The 17593-nt window shown below is 36.6% G+C and overlaps 2 protein-coding genes across 5 annotated transcripts in view; both read right to left on the bottom strand.

The window, feature by feature from the left end:
• Window positions 1-8249, bottom strand: part of LOC146138737 (uncharacterized) — a 54960-nt gene extending 46711 nt beyond the window's left edge. For both annotated transcript variants that reach the window (XM_083393591.1, XM_083393592.1), the window contains exons 1-3: window positions 8058-8249; window positions 7380-7486; window positions 6370-6449 (exon numbers count right to left, since the gene is read on the bottom strand). In XM_083393591.1, coding sequence (XP_083249717.1) covers window positions 6370-6449; window positions 7380-7486; window positions 8058-8147 — 277 coding nt within the window. In that variant the 5' untranslated portion in view covers window positions 8148-8249. The remainder of the gene's footprint in view (window positions 1-6369; window positions 6450-7379; window positions 7487-8057) is intronic.
• A 5122-nt stretch (window positions 8250-13371) lies between these two features.
• LOC146138736 (uncharacterized) overlaps window positions 13372-17593 on the bottom strand; it is a 34792-nt gene continuing 30570 nt past the window's right edge. For all 3 annotated transcript variants that reach the window (XM_083393491.1, XM_083393493.1, XM_083393492.1), the window contains 4 exons: window positions 16977-17103; window positions 16337-16483; window positions 15695-15825; window positions 13372-14205 (listed from right to left, as the gene is read on the bottom strand). In XM_083393491.1, the coding sequence (XP_083249617.1) occupies window positions 14076-14205; window positions 15695-15825; window positions 16337-16483; window positions 16977-17103 (535 nt within the window). In that variant the 3' untranslated portion in view covers window positions 13372-14075. The remainder of the gene's footprint in view (window positions 14206-15694; window positions 15826-16336; window positions 16484-16976; window positions 17104-17593) is intronic.

Raw genomic sequence — 17593 nt, 5'->3', positions numbered from 1 at the left:
TTCTTCCAAAATACGCAAATAAACCTCAAAGAAATCAATATTCAAGCTATTGCGACAAGTAATGCAATAAGCGTTTTCGGACCAGATCGAAATTGATTTTTTGACCACTCAAAAGTCCGGCAATCTGCCGCGTCGTGACCTTCGTTTGACCCCGCGGGAAAGATCAATGGAAAATTCTCACTAATTTGATTTGGCACCTAGACCATTGCGGGAGTAATGTTTAGGCCAATTGTTTGCGCTCCGATTTTTTTTTCAGGTTTTACAAAAATGAAGACTGAATTGAATTTTTGAAAACCCTGAAGTGTTAGAAACTCCGCTACACTCCGATTGGGAACGGGAACCACTGGCCTCGCGGCATTTGAGTCATGTGGCCCAAGTCCGCTAGACTTTTTTTATAATAGTTATTTTAAAAAAACAACAGTGTAAGTGGTTTTCAACCTTTTATGGCTTGCGGCACACCTTGGTAATAATAAATAGATTGCACCGGCACCCCTGCAAGATTTTTTCGTAGGTAAATCACTAGAATGTCACAGTAAACTGAACTGGAACAACACACATCAACTGCACAACGTAGGAAGTTTTAATTGGATTTATTCCGTTCTATAACTACACAAATGAGTTATAAGAGCAAAAATTAGATTCTCAAAGATTCTTAAATATCTCTCGGCACCCTTGAGCACTAGAAACGGCACCCCGGGTTGAGAACCACTGGTGTAGGTTATACGTTTTCATCGGTTTTAATACTTGTACAATGCTGTCTATTTAAATTGGTTTTATCTACTAAATCCTAAACACGAAGGGTTTTGTTAGGACTTGGCGCCTTAAAAATCATCAAACGACGTCGATGCACCGCGGTTTCCTTTCCTCTTTTAGCCCATTTAAAAAAAAGGAGATAATAACTCGTCCAATCGCGGCCGAGATAATAGGCGCGCTGGTCACGCCTGGGTGCTTCCCAAACATAGTATTTTGCCGAAATTGCGGGTTCAGACGGAGACAGAGCAGGGCTGCTGCTTTCAGGCCGGCGCGTCGTAAAAGCTTTGAGCAAACAAATGGAAAACAAAATGCTGCTTCGAAGGGCGCGAGAGAGGCGACACCACTGCGGGAGAATATAATGCGACCACGATATCTGGAAAATGTACTTTTAACGACTGGTTAGGATTCGGCTGCGAAATCAGAAGAGTTTTTATTTTTTTTTGGGGGGAGGTGGTAATTTTGACAAATGCTTATTTGGCTGTTGATTGCAACGAATTAGTAGCAGTGTTTCATTTTATAAAAAAAGCATATAACTACAATTGATTGAATAAACTTTACGTTGTTCTATCAATAATGTTGCAATTCTCACTAAAATTAACCTCAGAGGAGCTATGCGACCAATAAATGAAAACAACTTGAACCTGTTGACGACAAACCAGTTTTACCAATATCGTTAGCAATACACAAGCATATAACATTGCGTTAACGTTTTGAATTATCCTTTTTCATTTTCAACATTGTTCTGAACGTTTAAAGTATGCCACCTGCTCATGAATAGGTTTGATGTTTATTCTATGTTCCCACCAACTTCCTGTCACCATTATGCTCAGGGCCCTTCTTAATTCGCATGTTATTATTCACGCCTCAGAACACATCTAAACTAACCTTTTACCGATTAACCAGTTAACAAACAAAAAACATCCAATTTCTATCCATTCGACTCTTTCAAGGGTACATTTTCGAACAGACTTAGTGTAGGACATGACTGATTTTATCAGCACTACGGGAATGGCGTTCCCATAGTGGTTTACCATTAACTTGTGTGACTGTGGCTGTATTACGAACTTTTTTAACGCCGTTTGTATCGGCATACAGCGCCGTTTGTATAGTTCATACAGAAGTAGGTAGCATTTTGAATGTTTCAAATTAGTCTTTTTTCATTTTCAACATCAATAAAGAGTTATTCGAAACGTTCAAAGTAATACCCACTTCTGTATGGGCGTTGATATTCTTACTACGCCTTTCTACAACCTCCAACTATTATGCACACTTTATTGATTAACGTGGTGAAAGTAGCACCATTAGCAATTGAAGTTGGCATCTAACATCAATATTTAAAGGCTGCATGAATGTCGAAGAGATTGCATTAGGAGCTTTAGCAACCAAAGTACATTGTTTTAAGAGAGGAAACGCTTTGAACTTGATTACCATTGTAGAATGTCGTCCCATGCTTGTTGTACAACATGCTTGTCAAGGGCACATCAACATACAGTTGGATGTCGATCGATAACGGATTTAAGTGCGCTCGTGCTTATAAAGCTTTGCTAGGAATGTTTGTGTTGGCGGACTTTTGTGAGCTCTACCATTTAAGAAAACATCCAGTCGACGGTTGCTGATTGAAAAGTGAAATTGCATGAAGAATAACATCTCTTGAAATTGTGTGTTTTGCAGTTGGTTTATGGTTTGTCTCCAAAAAACACGAAAACCTATTTTTTCATTTTTTTTTGATAAAAATAACCACGTTGAAAATACTATATCGTTAATGCTGTGAAATTGCACAACTGCATGTTGCTCTTCCTCTGCAAGCAAACTTTTTGAGATTTTTGCAATTTAGCATTACTGAGGCTTGCTTACTCTGCCGTCGCTTAGGCTAATTACCGTTTTGAACTCCACAGAATATAGCGTTCTATTCAACCTAATGCAAAACAATATACCCGTAATAATGCCTAATGCATTCAGCGTAGGCAAACATTTTTCCTGGAAACTATTTCATATGAAAAAATCGCGGCACTAAGTTAAAACACAGAAGACTAAAAACAAACAAAAATCAAGATTGTGTAAATTTGACTATTTGATGGTGATTTGTGAGGTAAAAGAATCGTAGGCAAAAATAGCAAGTTGAAAGATTATGAAAATGGTCAAAGTTCCACAATGGATAAGTGAACAATTGCCACACGAATGGGCGTCATTCTTCACCCACCGGGGTATGTATGCCCAAATGATTTGCCGACGCCAAGACAAAAAAGCAAGACAAAAAGCGACCACATGGCGTAAACTCTGCTGCGAGTCCAAATCCTGATCTAATCTAATTCCGCCGATCAGTCTCCATTCAAACGACGCGCACGTGACACGGGGGCCATTGTGACGTAACACGGGTCTGTGTGACATCAGCCAAAGAGACACTTGATAGTTGGCGGCTTATTGAGGCGGGCTGAAAAAGTCTCGAGCGCACAATACCGAGTTTGGTTTATAAACAACTTCGCCCAGCGATGCGAGAAAACCTTAGCCGATGCCCAGGCTACTAGAGGTAATTTCGTGCTGCCTTATTTCAGTAGACTTCCAAACATCATGAATTTTTTTGAAACTAAAAACGATTGGACCAAACAAATAAATAAATAAGAAATGAAAAAAAATGCCGAAAAGACATTTTACCGCCAACTTTAACAAGCCATAAAAAAACAGGTCCTGCGATGTTTCACAAACAAATAGCCCAAACACTTTATAAAAAGGGGCATTTTACAAGGCGCCGGCGGTGGGCAAAAAACGTGAGTCAAAGATGACAAACGAAATCGCTCGGACATGGTTTAAATGTAATGGCCCTTAAACGCCGGCATCGCTAGACTAGAACGAAATATTGACTTTCCATCGCAAAAGGAAGTTGTAGAGATTTAAGTGTTTCCCCGACGAGCGAATCCAGACGAAAGCCTTTCGTACGATTGATTTAGCGTGAAGGAAATAAACAACTTAACTCACGTTAAGGGGATCGGTTTTGCGAAGATGTTTTTTGATGATTTGGAAGTTTTCCTAGCGACGAGGAATTGGCGATTCTTTTGATAATAATACACTTTGGGATTTGTTGTGAATTTGATGTATGCCAATTGTCAGTAAACAAAACCTTGAAAATTGCCTCTGCTTAGCATACTGCATTTTTAACACACTTATCGAGTAATTGATGGTTTTGCACGGGTAGTAAAATAAAAATCAAGCAAAAGGTTTCTAAAAAAACAATAAAAAGCAAGAAGCAAATATCTGCACACATTATAAAACAAATGCCAGAGCCCCGTCAGTGTTGCAATAGTTTTCAAAAAAGCATAATCGCCTGTAAAATGGACTAATACAGCACGTCAGCACGGTTCTGCTTTAATAAAAGTTTTAGGTTGAATTATGTATAAAAAGGGTACAAACGCTTAAAGACCGCCTTAATGCGTGCGTTGTCAAATTTTATAGGAGTAACACTACGCGGCCTCAACTTTTACAAATCGGATGCATTTCAACTTTTTTATTGGATCAAGGAAAGGTCAATCGAGTCCAAGGGCATCAACGCATACAACGCAAACCTACGCTAAGCGCCCGGGAGTTTAATTGTAAAGGCATCAGCGGGTTAATCGAACGTCTGACACTCAGGAAATATAAGCCAAGTGCTGTCGGATGTGGTTTATTGGTGGATTAATTTGTTATAGGCTTAAGCTGACAATCAATCACATGAACATTTCACTGATTTTTATAATTAAAAGAGTAAGACTAATGCGATAGCAAGTTATACTAAAATATCTTGTTTGTTAAAGAATAGGAAACTCACGTCTGAGTCTATACCGCTTGATTTTGCAATTACACAAAATTTAACATGCAGAAATTCGTGTGAAAATATGTTTGATAGTGTAGGGTCGCATTGTGGCCGATAACCAATATTGGTCCTCTTCCGATACAAGGTTTGTATCCACGACGTTATTAAATGAATGCAATTCAGTGCAAAATTTCAACCTAGTATGTCCTGATTATCTTGTTTATTAGACCAAGAATATATCGGATATGGCAATAGTAATTTTAGCCAAAACAATCGATTTGTTTCACGTTAAAATGAAGCTAGAACATCCCTTTGGAAGTCCACGAAATAAGAGGCGCATTCAAGTTGAACAAACCTAACCACTGAGCTATACCACGAACCATCGTTGGCTTATTTGAAATCGAAATTTGCCGCAGAGTTACTAAATCGCAAAATTTTAGATCCCACCACTGCGATACAGTCGAACGATTTCGTGTTTTAAAAGATCGAAGCCACAAACAGATCAATATTGTCCGTCACACAGCAACAGTTCTAGATTAATCAGAATTCCATTATCCGGCCCAAGATAGTACGGGATTCATTTTGTTGCTGAATTTAAGTCGCGTTGCGCTAATTCTTGAATTTTCACGCGTCTCAAGAAACCGGGCGTCTAATGGGATTAGTTCTTGTGCAGCGTAAATCTGTTTAATGCGGGCGGGCAATATCTTTGTAGATTATTCTCCAACAAAACGAGATAATAATAAATTGATATTACGTGATGCCTAAAATGTGTGAATATTTGTTTTGGCATTTTAAAAAGGATTCTGTTGAATTTTTGTTTTTTGAATGACTGCAATATTAATAGGTTATCATTTTTGGAGTTTAAGCAACGTTGATGAGGAATATTACAAATGTTTGAGAACATATTAATGTTTGGGTGCTATTCATTTCATTTTATATTGTAGCTCAGTGTTCGGTTGTAAATATTAACTTATAATTGACGTGAACTACCATGTTTTTAAAAAGTTGACAAATATAGGCGCATTTCTATTTGGTTTTTATTTTTTTTTGTTTATACTTTAAATATTTACTAGAAATTTATGCGACAAAAATTACCATCCATTTTCACTAAAAAGCTCACAGATAGGTCTATTGACAAGCCGAGAGTTCCGTTTACCAAAAAAGGGCTCAATGCTAGAGTTGCGAAATGCCGAAAAACATTGTGTAACCGGTTAAGGCGCAATTTCGCCAGGCGTGACTAACCCTACCTGGCGGCAGGTTGTAAACACAATAGTAAGGAGTTGGCGTAACTCGACGAGCAGCAATGGCAAGTGCTGCAGGCCAATGCGTGGCGCAACCTAATATGGTGATACGGCGATTTGAAAAGTTGAGTGGATTAGCTCGCTTGAAAACAAGGCTTCGGCGGCTTCTACAAACATACAAGCGGCGCAGGTGGCCTGATATAAATAGCATCTTGCAACATTGGAGTTTTGCACAACAGGCTTTGTTGCTTACGGTCTGATCTGTGTGTATTCGCTTTGATGATTTTGATGACTGGTTAAAATGGGTGAAGTTATTTAGGTTTAGTTACACCTGATCAAAATGGAAAAATCAAATGGTAATGTAATTTGGGATTTGTCACAGTAGTAATTTTCTTTTTTAAAGTGTTTGAAAAATAATTGTAAACTTATGGGTAAATTGAAAATCATTCACACAATTATTATTTTTCTGTGTTTTTGACAGAATTATGGAGACATTCTGGTAACTTTCATTGTGAAACATAATTTTTTTTAATTCTGCAAGTAATTTTACAAACACCTAGAAAGTACTGAACACTGTTGTAAACAACTCACGAATCTGAACTTCTTTTGGGTTGAGCCTCATTGTAGTTTCGTGCAATTTCTGAATTCTTCCACTCACTCTTACACATCTCCTAGAAATATAATTTTCTCGTTTAAAAATTACATTTTTAAAGCAAGTAAAAAATGCTTAACTTAATATGTCTTTACAGTTTCAATTTTTCAAGCAAATATGCCAGTCTACACAACGGTTTTAAACAAATATACCATTCTGCACAAAACAATAAATTAAATACCTCTGTTAAAAATTATTATGAATAAGGAACTTATAAAAAAAAAAAAAAATGAAACAATTATACCAAACAGTTAAAAACATACTAAAAAACAACATAGTCAGTAGAAATATTTTTTTTGGTAAAAACAACACAACTAGGTTTCCAAAAGCAGATCACTTTCCATTAATTATTGGAAGAAGGCTAATCCCCTGAGATTCATGGTTGGGGAAATATGAATGGGCGAAATGGAATATTCAGTGATGCAAGACTTAGGCCTGACAACCACTAAGCTGATTTCAAAAAAATTTGATTGTCTACAAAAGGTTTACAGAAAATCCAAAACCTTTATATACATGGGAGTCACTAAAGATTGGGACTATTGTATGTTTCAATTACCAGTCAAAGGAACAGAAGCTTATTTTAAAGAATTTGGATTGTCTAAAAGAGATTTACAGAAAATTTGTAACCTACATATAAACTGAAATTACTAAATATTGGGACAATTATATCTGTATATTTGTTTTACAATTCAAATAAATCCAATTTAAAACGTTGCTGATTTTGTTTTTAATTAGAAATGAACCATAGTGCCAATATAAAGTTTTTCAAATGTGGCTAACTGGCTAGCAATTACACAAACATACATCAACAACCCTAGGAAGACATAAAAATGCATTTATTTTAAAGTGACCTAAGATATTTAAAAGCTTTCCATGGGAAAAGTATTGTGCAATCAACTCTAATTATTACAAGGCTACAACTTTTGCTTAATTGTCGTATGAAGCCTACTTGAAAATTGCATCTGATTCTTGGTGGATCTCCCTGAAAATATCCTCGGCATGCAGCGTCAAGGATGACAGTTGGTTCAAGACTTTTACCAGCGAGTTGTTTACCACCTGAAATGCAGCCAACCAAAACTAAAAACCTGCTAAACTGAGTTTTCACAACAGTAATGCTTGAAGTGGTGGTTTGGGCTATACTGTTACTATGTTAAATGGAACACAACCTATACAAATTTTGCATTGATGCATTTTTATTGTCCATATTTGCGATATACTGCCATTGACAGCAAATTGCAGCTGATCTGGTCGGGCAAAATCTATGTTGATTTTAAAACTGTTATTCAAGTTTAGCCCTTTTTCTAAATGTTATAATGGTCTCAAAAAAGCCACATATAAACTCTAAAATTTTTAGTTGAACTCTAATTTTGTATATGATAAACATCAAACAACTTACCGGTATATGAACTTTGCGTAGACTTGCAATTTGCATTTAAATAACATGCTTTACCATAAAATCATATTGCAAGGGTTTTGAAGGCTAAGCAATTAATTTAGTTCTATTTTCATAGATCAATATTAATTCATAATAGTATCTAGGAAATCAAAGCTTTAACATTAGTTAAAAAAAAATCAAGTTGCAAAATATACATAGAAAATGCAATTTTTTAACTCTTATTATACTTACATCATCGTGGCAATCATACGGAGGGTCAGTTGTCCCGACTTCTTGCTTGCGAACCTTTAAAGGTTCAATTGTTCGCCTGACAAACGGCATCTTCTGCAGATATTATTACAACACACTTTGCGGGACTTTAATCTGACTTGCCTTCACATCACCAGACTAAAGACTTGATTTTAAATGTGTTCTACAAATCTTAGTCTAACTCTGCAAAAGATCTGTGCTTTAATAAGCTTGCTTTTGACAATCACTAATGTTAAATACCGTCAAAAAACAGAAGATTGGGATGATTTTAATTTAGTAATTTCATTAGTTAAATGTAGAGAAGTCGTTCCCACTGTAATGCTAGCCAATGTCAAATTCTTAAATGGTCAGCATCCTGTCAAAAGCAATAAAAATTGCCAATGATTACATTTGATGCAAGTGTCATAAGATGAGATTATTCAGATTATCTTGCAATGCAATCCAAAGTAAAGGATGATAAATTAAAGGAAGGGATGGGACAAATTTTCTAACAACATATTGCTTTATTGGCCAGTCTGCATTCTGTGGCAGGTGAACACCTGATATTTTTTCTAAAAAATATATGTGCAAACCTAAATAAGTTAGTTGCCTTCCAGAACTTTAGAAAAAAGGTTGAGTTTGTGGAGAGATATAGAACCTCTGGTGTGTAAAAATTCTCAAATGAGCCGATACACAACCCAGTCTGCATTCTGTGCACATTTGAATTGGTATATTGCGCACTTACTTAGAATTTCACAAAAAATCAGAAAAAAGATAAATTGTAGTTTAATTTACAACCTAAAGTGTGCAAAATCATGCTTGCACACCTGCACACCTCAAATTTTGGTGCTGCACACTGGAGATCTCGACTTAAAGTACAAAAAATGTAGACTGGTACACAACTCAAAATTTGGTGCACACATGTGCTAACTTCCACATGTTGAAATATATATGCCTAACAACACACATTTGCACACTGACACAGAACTCTTTTAAATTAAAGATAACCACACAATCTTATACTATGTAGTGGAACTACCAATAGTTGAAACGACATTACATAGGTTTATGATGAGATATATTTGTTTGCTGACAGCAAAAATCACTTAGCCAATATGGGTGCAGTTTTATTGCTTGGTTAGCTATTGATGTCCTAACATAAAAATGATGTTACTGGTTACCTCAGAAAAAATACATTTCGTATATACAAGAAGTCCATAAATTAATTGGGTACCAGTCTGCATTTTGTGGCAGGTGCATACACAATTTTTTTTTCTAAAATTGGTATACTGCACACTTTAATATTAAAAAAGCTAAATTGTAGTAGGATTTCCAACTTAAGGTGTGCAAAAAACATAATTGCACATGCGCCCATTTCAAAATTTGCAGCTGCACACACAAGATATCCGTGTAAGGTGTATTAAAACATGCAGACTGGCTTCTTACTTGTTTAAAGCTTATCAAAACTTATTATATAAGACAGCAAGTCATCAAAAAACAGCAAACTGATAATTTTGTTTCGAATTAAGCCACCAACTAGGGTAACACCTTACATATGGCGCTGGTCTAGAATCCTACCACAACGCACATTATTTTAGGTTAGGGTTAACGTTTGGGTAGGGTAAGCATGACCAACCCTCAGCCAAACACTAACCGAGACCCTAACCCAAACATTGTAAATTGCTTTAATAATTGTTTCAACTTGTGGTAGGATGTTAGACCAGCGCCAATTAAGTTTAGTATCCAAGACAGCATGTCACCAAAAAAAGGAAACTGATAATTTTGTTTTGAATGAATCAACTATAACTAGTGACCTTACTTTATACTTTAACATCAAAGAGATTCTATACACTAACTAACTCAAAACTACACAATGCAAAAGTACCTAATACCATCCACCAAATGCTAAGTTATGATTACGAAAAGTCTAGCACCTCAAAAACGTGATTGGATACAACAAATTAAATGTATTTCGTTTAGCGTCAAAATTGCTTAATAAAAACCTTGCAATTTAACCCAAATTTGCACTTGAACATCAAAATGCCGCCATTCCTTTCAACGAATCAGCAAAGGACCTGGTTTTCAGTTAGATATTACTCATTAACTATTTACGATAAGGCATTTCCACGCGTATACCTGACTCGCACATTGATTAACCTCAGCAGCGTTGCCAGAGCTAAGCTGATATTGACAACAGCAACGCATTTCAAATCTGCCCTGTATCGCGCTTACTCTCTAGCGCTTACGTAAATGCGGATAGGGTGGCTAATGGCAATATAAGAGTATTTGGGTCGCGTTAGGCCAGTGGTTCCCAAGCTTTTTGGCTTACCAAACCCTACAAAAAATATGAATAGATTATCACACTCTATTCTAACCAGTGGGTCACTGCAGTGTCACAAGAAACGAAATTGAAACAACGCACAAGAAAGTTAGGCACATAATATAAAATAATGATCAATACTAATAATCACTGGTAGAGTGGGATGCCAAACTTTCCCTTACAATTTGACTGGGTAACGATTAACGCCGTTTTTACATTTGTTGCCTGTAGGTTGCAACAATAAACCCGTTCAATAGCATTGTTACAATAACTTTAACTTAAGTAAAATCACGCGCGAGAAACTGTTTATAAGTTATGACTAGGGCCATTTTTATTTTAACCTAAAAAAAAGTTTTTTTAACTTTATTTTTATCAAATTTTAACTTTATTTTAACCTAACGAAATTGCTTGTTTGTAGAGGCCACAGTTCTTCCTTGAATTGATGCCAGTTACCCAAACATAATATTTTGACGATTTCAGTCCCAAACGTAATATTTTGTCGCAAAGTCAAGGTGTTTTATGGATTATAAAAAGTAAATCGGGTTTTTGGCGATAGATTTAGCTTGCTTAGGCATTTTTGTATTACAGAATGTCAGTAGGCTATTTCTAAAATCCAAATTGTTGATATTCGAAAAGACCACGTTTATGAAGATAAAGTGTTTTATAAGAATTATTTAAATACGCAACAATAAATAAAAATATGGACAATTTGCGATAAAAGTTATCGCTGGTCTAAGTGGGCATTGTGATATTTTGCCTGCGTTTATGGGTTAATATGGTTTAATTGTGTCGCAGTTCCTGATTTACAATCCTTTCATGACGATTTTTACAAAAATTATTCTCAAGAAACACAAAAACTTTGTAAAAAGCCATAATTTGACAAATTTTGACTTCATTGTAAATTTTAACTTTATTTTAACCTATAAACTTTTTAGAAACAGTCCCCTAGGTGCTGAAAACAACTTTATTCTTTGATTCGTGGACAGACGAGGTCCTTAAAAAATTTTAACTGTATTGACTTTTGAGGGCCCTAGTTATGACTAAACATAAAGGCGAAGTGATGTTTCCCTGCTACTAATACTCGAATTAAACATTTGGTATCCAAAAACAGTTACATCCTACGCATTAATGCAACCTACCTGGAAATAAATTGCTGTTCTGCTTCATGTTTTTTTATTTTTCAACAAGGTGGGGCGTGAGTTTTGTTAAAACTGTAAAAGGGGGGCGTGTCTCAAAAAGTTTAAGAAACACTGATCTAGCCCCTGCCTATTATGCCTTTGTTTTCCATTTCGAGATAGTGTCAATTTCCCGGTGGTGACATTTTGCTGTCAGGTCATAAAATACCTATAGTTTTTGTGATTTGCAGGTTGCTGGAACGATTTAAGTTTTTTGTTCATAGTCTGTGCAGAAGAAAAAAATCGTCAATGTATTATTGCCCATATTTGCTATCACATACAGCCTACGTCAAATTGCAGCTGAACTAATCGTGCTAAATCTAAGTTTAATTTAAAAGCGCTATTTAAACTTATTCACAATTTTACAAACGGTAGACAAGTCACAAAAATACCGCATATACCTTCCATATTAATTTTACTTCAATCACTTTCGAAAAACAATAATTTTTTTTTTAATTACATTTCAATATCGATTTTATTGCCACGAAGATCCTCGAAAAGTGGCCCAAGGGGCTAGACGAGGCTTCTTCCGTGAACATTGAGTTGATTGAAATGTGATAGATCGGGGCACATCAGCTCAAATGGTTGATTCATCTCGTGCATAAATGTCGTTGAAGTAGTGGACCATGCTGCTTGTTTATAATATAGCAAAAATGGCGCAATGTCGGACTGTTTGTTAAAGCTATGCAAGCCGGTATGTATGTATGTGCAGTAACAATAATATTGCTGCATAAAGCAGACCGGGATGTTAAATACTGGCCACAGATTCCTCACAAAAGTCCAGGCAAAGTCGTATCTAATCAAATTTTGGTGTGGGTGATCAGGAAAAAATTACCAATGCCCGATAAGAGGGCCTTGGTTAAGGAATTTTGATCCTTGACATTTAATTTCGACACCTATATTTTGGACAAAGTAGGCTATATCGCGATGCGATACCAAATGACGCCACTACTATACTCCAGCAAAATATATTAAGCACAACCTTCAAAAGAGATTTTTTTCCTCCTTATTCGGCAAAAACTAGCTTTGGCGTTTAAGATTTGTGTAGCCACCACCAGTTGTTAGAGCGACTACTTTCTTATACATATATCTTGTGACGCAAAGTCGCAAATAGCCTATGGCTAAAATTCCAATTTTAATTTGGTTTTGAATCGGCACCGATATTACAACTTGACATCCCTATATCTTTGAATAATAAATTTGATACCGCATCGCGATTAAGGCAATCTGCCCACCCGAAAAAAAAAAAATATATATATTGTCATCCTTTTATCGCATTACATGAAATAATAGTTGCCTAATTTTAAAACATTGTCGCGAAATTATTTACTTTAGCAACAACACAAAAGCTCCAGCGGCTGCTCTCACATAATTTCCAAGTATACAAAAAGTAGGAACAACTCTGGCCTGCTGATTCACAAAAATATCCCAACCCAATACTATTCCTGGTAAAAATTTAGCGAACTCCTTAAAAACGTTACAAAAGTTTCCCTAGGTCACTCAAATACTCCTCTTAACTCTGCTCTACTTCTCTAATCTAAATAGCTTACTGTGCACCCTGTGGCCATCAGCAGTAGCAGCAGTAATAGCCATCCAATATCACCAAAAAGCGTCCTTGCCGGGGCGATTTGCATATTAGGGACGTCCTGCACGTTTTAATAATGTAACATGAGGTACAAAAATAAACAAGAACGAGGGAAAATAAGGGAGTGAGAGCCTGTGTCCGGGTACTCAACCGGTATCAAGGCGCCGGCAATTCGCCAATGGAAGATGGCACGAAAAACGCGTCACGAACACAAGAGATAATAATAAACACACGAGCGCGCGCGAAAATGGATAATCTTGAACTAAAACTTGGGGAAAAGAAACGAACCGAATAGAGATAACGAACGCGAAACCGGCGAATGGTATACGGGGGGTGGGGAAAAAGAATGCCGCAGAGGAAAAGTCAACGCATATGGACGCACATACACAAAATAGAGCCATCTTTTTTTCTGTTTGTAGCATTGTGTATTCGCATGAACATTTTTTCTTTTTTTGGAGGGGTGGGGAGAAAATGTCTCCTGCGCAAATTTGGGCTTGACGCCCTTCAGGAAAAACAAAAGGTTGCGGTTTGATTTCCGATTTATATAAAGACTCTGGAATATTATTGCACAGTCGTGACGCGCGACAGAATCATCGTTGACCCGAGAGAAACATTTTATTCAAAGCAGATTTCATTTCAAAAAAATTCATTTGATAAGAAAGGGAAAAGCTGTTTCACAGTAATCGCACAAAAAATTAGCAGGGATTCCGAAACAAGCCCGAAGCGAGAGAAGCAGCACGAAAAAGGGGGCGATGCATATCACGTGACCGCGAGAGAGGCGGGGCAAAAAAGGGGAAAAAAACAAACAAACGCACATTTCTTGAAACTCTCAAATTCGTGGTGACCGGCAGTAACCTCAATGCCGTGTCACGTTCGCCCACGCGGCCCACGGGGGTTACCCTGGGTCACAAGCCGCCCAGGGGTTACGTGGGGTCACGTTGTCAAGTCAAGGAACCACCGTCATGGCTGATTTCGTAAAGGATGGATGAAACGGTCGTGGTGACTTCGGGTGGTAGCAATTGTGACATAGACAATGACAACAGTCGAAGTTGGTATTTTACAAATCCAGGTCTGAAAAATACAAAATGGAATATTAAATATCACAGAAACAAAACTAAATTTTCTTCGCTGACAGTTTGTATTCATAAAACATACCTAGAACCCCAAGCTCAAACTACGGTGGTCTTGGTAAAAAAAGGAGTGTCAAACGAAATAGATAATTAATAATGAATTGCAAAGCCAAAAAGGTCAACGAGACCGACATCATCTTGATTGAGACGTTTCGATACAAACTTGCTTTCTCTTTAGTTCATGTAACTGAGAAGACATTCAAGAATCACATATATAAAGGGTGGAAGGCAATTGAGTTGCTATCAGTCACATTAACTGAAGATAATGCAAGCTCGTATCTAAACGTCTCAATCAAGATGATGTCGGTCTCGTTGACCTTTTTGGCTTTGCAATTCATTATCAAGCTATATTGGAGATCCGTGCATAGTGTACCCGAATTATATTCTGTTTAAAAAATATATTTTTTTTATTAAAAGTCCCATTCTTGATTGGTAATTTTAGGTTTAAAAGTTCTTGTAACAATTTAAGATATGAAATGTCCCTTGCATGGTTTCACTCTGCACTAACAGATGTGTAACATCTATGCAACGTGAAAGGAATATGCAATGGCCCATGGTCATAATTCTTCCATCTAAACACCCGACGCAATTGTCGAGAAAATTCAGAGAGAAGAAATAGGCCGTGAGATGATTTTTGATACTGTGATTAAGACTTTACGCCACTACAGAGGCGCTCCAAGCATCACACAGGCAGAGCCGGGAAGCGTTCAACTTCCCAGGCTGCCTTGTATCATTTTATCGCTTTAAATGAGTGGTTCCCGATTCCCGAAGTTTTTGTAGTCGCTTGCAATCACGTGTTTGGTTACTACACAACCTACAGCTGGGATTCACAAGCAGAAATTTAAAATTATTGACATAACAAGAAAATCGGTTTGAGGAAATCGTTCCCTTATTTTTCACTGATGATGGTGTATTGACCAAAAGTTTTTTTAAACAGGAAAAACAAAATTGTGTTACGTAAACCACAAAAAAAAACTAAATTGTAAGTTTCAAAAAATAAAAACAATTTCCATATTACAGAGAGAAATGTTTTCAACTAAAAATATTCGTTAACGTCCCCATAAAATATAACCGCGTATTCTAAGCGTAATATCGGAATAATAGTTACTGGACCAAATTGAGTAGCGTAACGTAATATTTTGTCATTTGCCTTGTGTTAGCGTGCGTAATCAGTTTTTCTTAAACTGGCGAATGGTTCACCCCGCGATAAATAAATTTTAAGGATGAACCAACACTTCCAAGTTGGAAGTTCCAACAGAGAGATGGCCATTTAGGTCTTATTTCGACGTAATTAGGACTTAATTATATGCAGACGTTGATACGACTATTACGTATATGTATTAGTCCAATTTTGATATTTTTTCGATGGAGATGTTGTTCTTATTTCAGTCTTACGGCAGGAGTCCAATAAAGACATGTTTTTTACTCACTTGTTTTCCAAGACTTGTGCGAGTGAGTGCAGGGTGGCGGCGCACTTGTACATCATGAACGGGGTCGTCCCGCAGTTGATACTCGAGGCGGGGAACATGCGACGGTTCGACATACCCGTTTCTTCGCATTCCTGTGAAAATTAGCGGTCGTTAAAAAGTGCGGCAAGCATTAAACAAAGACGCATTTTTAGGCCAATATACGAGAAGTTCTGTACTACGTAAACCCGTTTTTCGTACGTTTTTAATTGGAAAGAAAATATTTGGCGGGGCTTAAAATCGGCGGTAAAGCTAATTTTGCGTTACAGACTACATATTTAAACTGGAATTTTTTGAATGTTAAGTCTTCAGAGACGAAAGTAGTAAGTTATTCGACTGAACAATCGTAACACAGGGTGCACAACTCATAAACAAAATAAAAAAAACATCTAGGAAGTAGTTTAAATGGGTGCTGAAAGTTGGTAAGGACTGCATACCCTACTTAATCTTCTTTGTTATAAATATTAATAAGGTGCTCAGTAATTTAAAAAAAGGATCCATCCACCAGGTAAAAAAGGTTAACCACAACTTCTATACGTTTTAAAATACAGCACACAACCCAAAACAATTAATTGATCGCTTAACGCAAAAAACATTTCGGCGTACCTCGAGGAACGAAATGAGGCCCGGTAGCGCCCCCTTCTGGAGGTCGATTGCGCGCGCAGCAGTGACGTCACCGGACGAAAGGTTGCATAGCAACACGAGCGAGTATTCGCGCATAGCTTGGTCCTTGCGGTCGCACAATAAGCTGACCTGAAACAACAAGAGTTGCAAACGGTTTTGTTGCGGTTGTTGTTCAAAAACGCTGGTGGAAAAATAGTTTCCATTTCAGTGAAACCAACACAAAATATCGATGATAAATGTTAAATTGTGGATTTTAGTTGATAAAACTTGCAAGTAAGAGTTTACATGAACACGCAAACTATAGATGCCATGCAACAGCTCAAACGAAAATGGCCAGTGAAATAGCACACTTTTTCTATTTAGCAAACGAGCGTATTTAAACGTACATACTGCAATATAATCATGTAAACTGCAGTATTACGGTATTTACAGTTTATTTATAAATCAATTCGTTTCCTTTGTAAAAATTTACTAAAGAACGAGGTTTTAATAGAAAAAAATGTTTTTTGGTTACCTTTTCGGGTTGGAAGACCGAATGTTAAGTTCAATTATAACACTTAATTGTTATGTTAAATATATGATGACCAAAAGTGTTAAGATAAAAATTAGTTTCACGACTTACCAGAAAGTTGAACAGCTTTTCTATCCTGCTGAAGGGTCGAGTAGCGAGAATAAGATCGATGTTGTGTTCTTTTATCGTCAGTTTGGTGAGAATTTCCAGAGCAAGGCGCTGCGGCGACACGAAATTCCTGCAGAATGAAGTGTTTGGTTAGTTTAGTAAGAAACAAACCAAAACAGAGCACAGAAATTAAAGCTAAATTGGTAAGAATATTTGAGCTCACACAGAAGTGGTCATAATTGTAAACGTTTCGAATAACTCTGTATTGATATTGAAAATGGAGAAAGAGATAAATGAAACGATCAAAATAATACGTACTTCTGTATGGGCTTTGACATAGTTAGTGTACTACGTCTTACTACAACCTCTAACCATTATGCTTCAAAACCTAAATTAGTTTATTAATTTCTTCCCAAATTGTGAATCACGAAAACAAACTAACTTTTGGAATCAATTTTCATAACTGAAAAATAAAATTGCTTGCCAGACTACTCTAATATAAACTGTTCGTAAAAACATTCTTACTACGTCTTACTCTAAATTAACTAATATATATTTTTCAAATTGTAAAACATGGAAATTAATGCTTAAATTTTCTAAACTGAGTGATAGAAAATTGT

Source organism: Ascidiella aspersa, chromosome 7 (genome assembly GCF_963924565.1).
Source record: "Ascidiella aspersa chromosome 7, kaAscAspe10.2, whole genome shotgun sequence".
In the NCBI taxonomy this organism is placed as follows: Eukaryota; Metazoa; Chordata; class Ascidiacea; order Phlebobranchia; family Ascidiidae; genus Ascidiella; species Ascidiella aspersa.
This window is presented reverse-complemented; position numbering and strand designations above follow the sequence as displayed.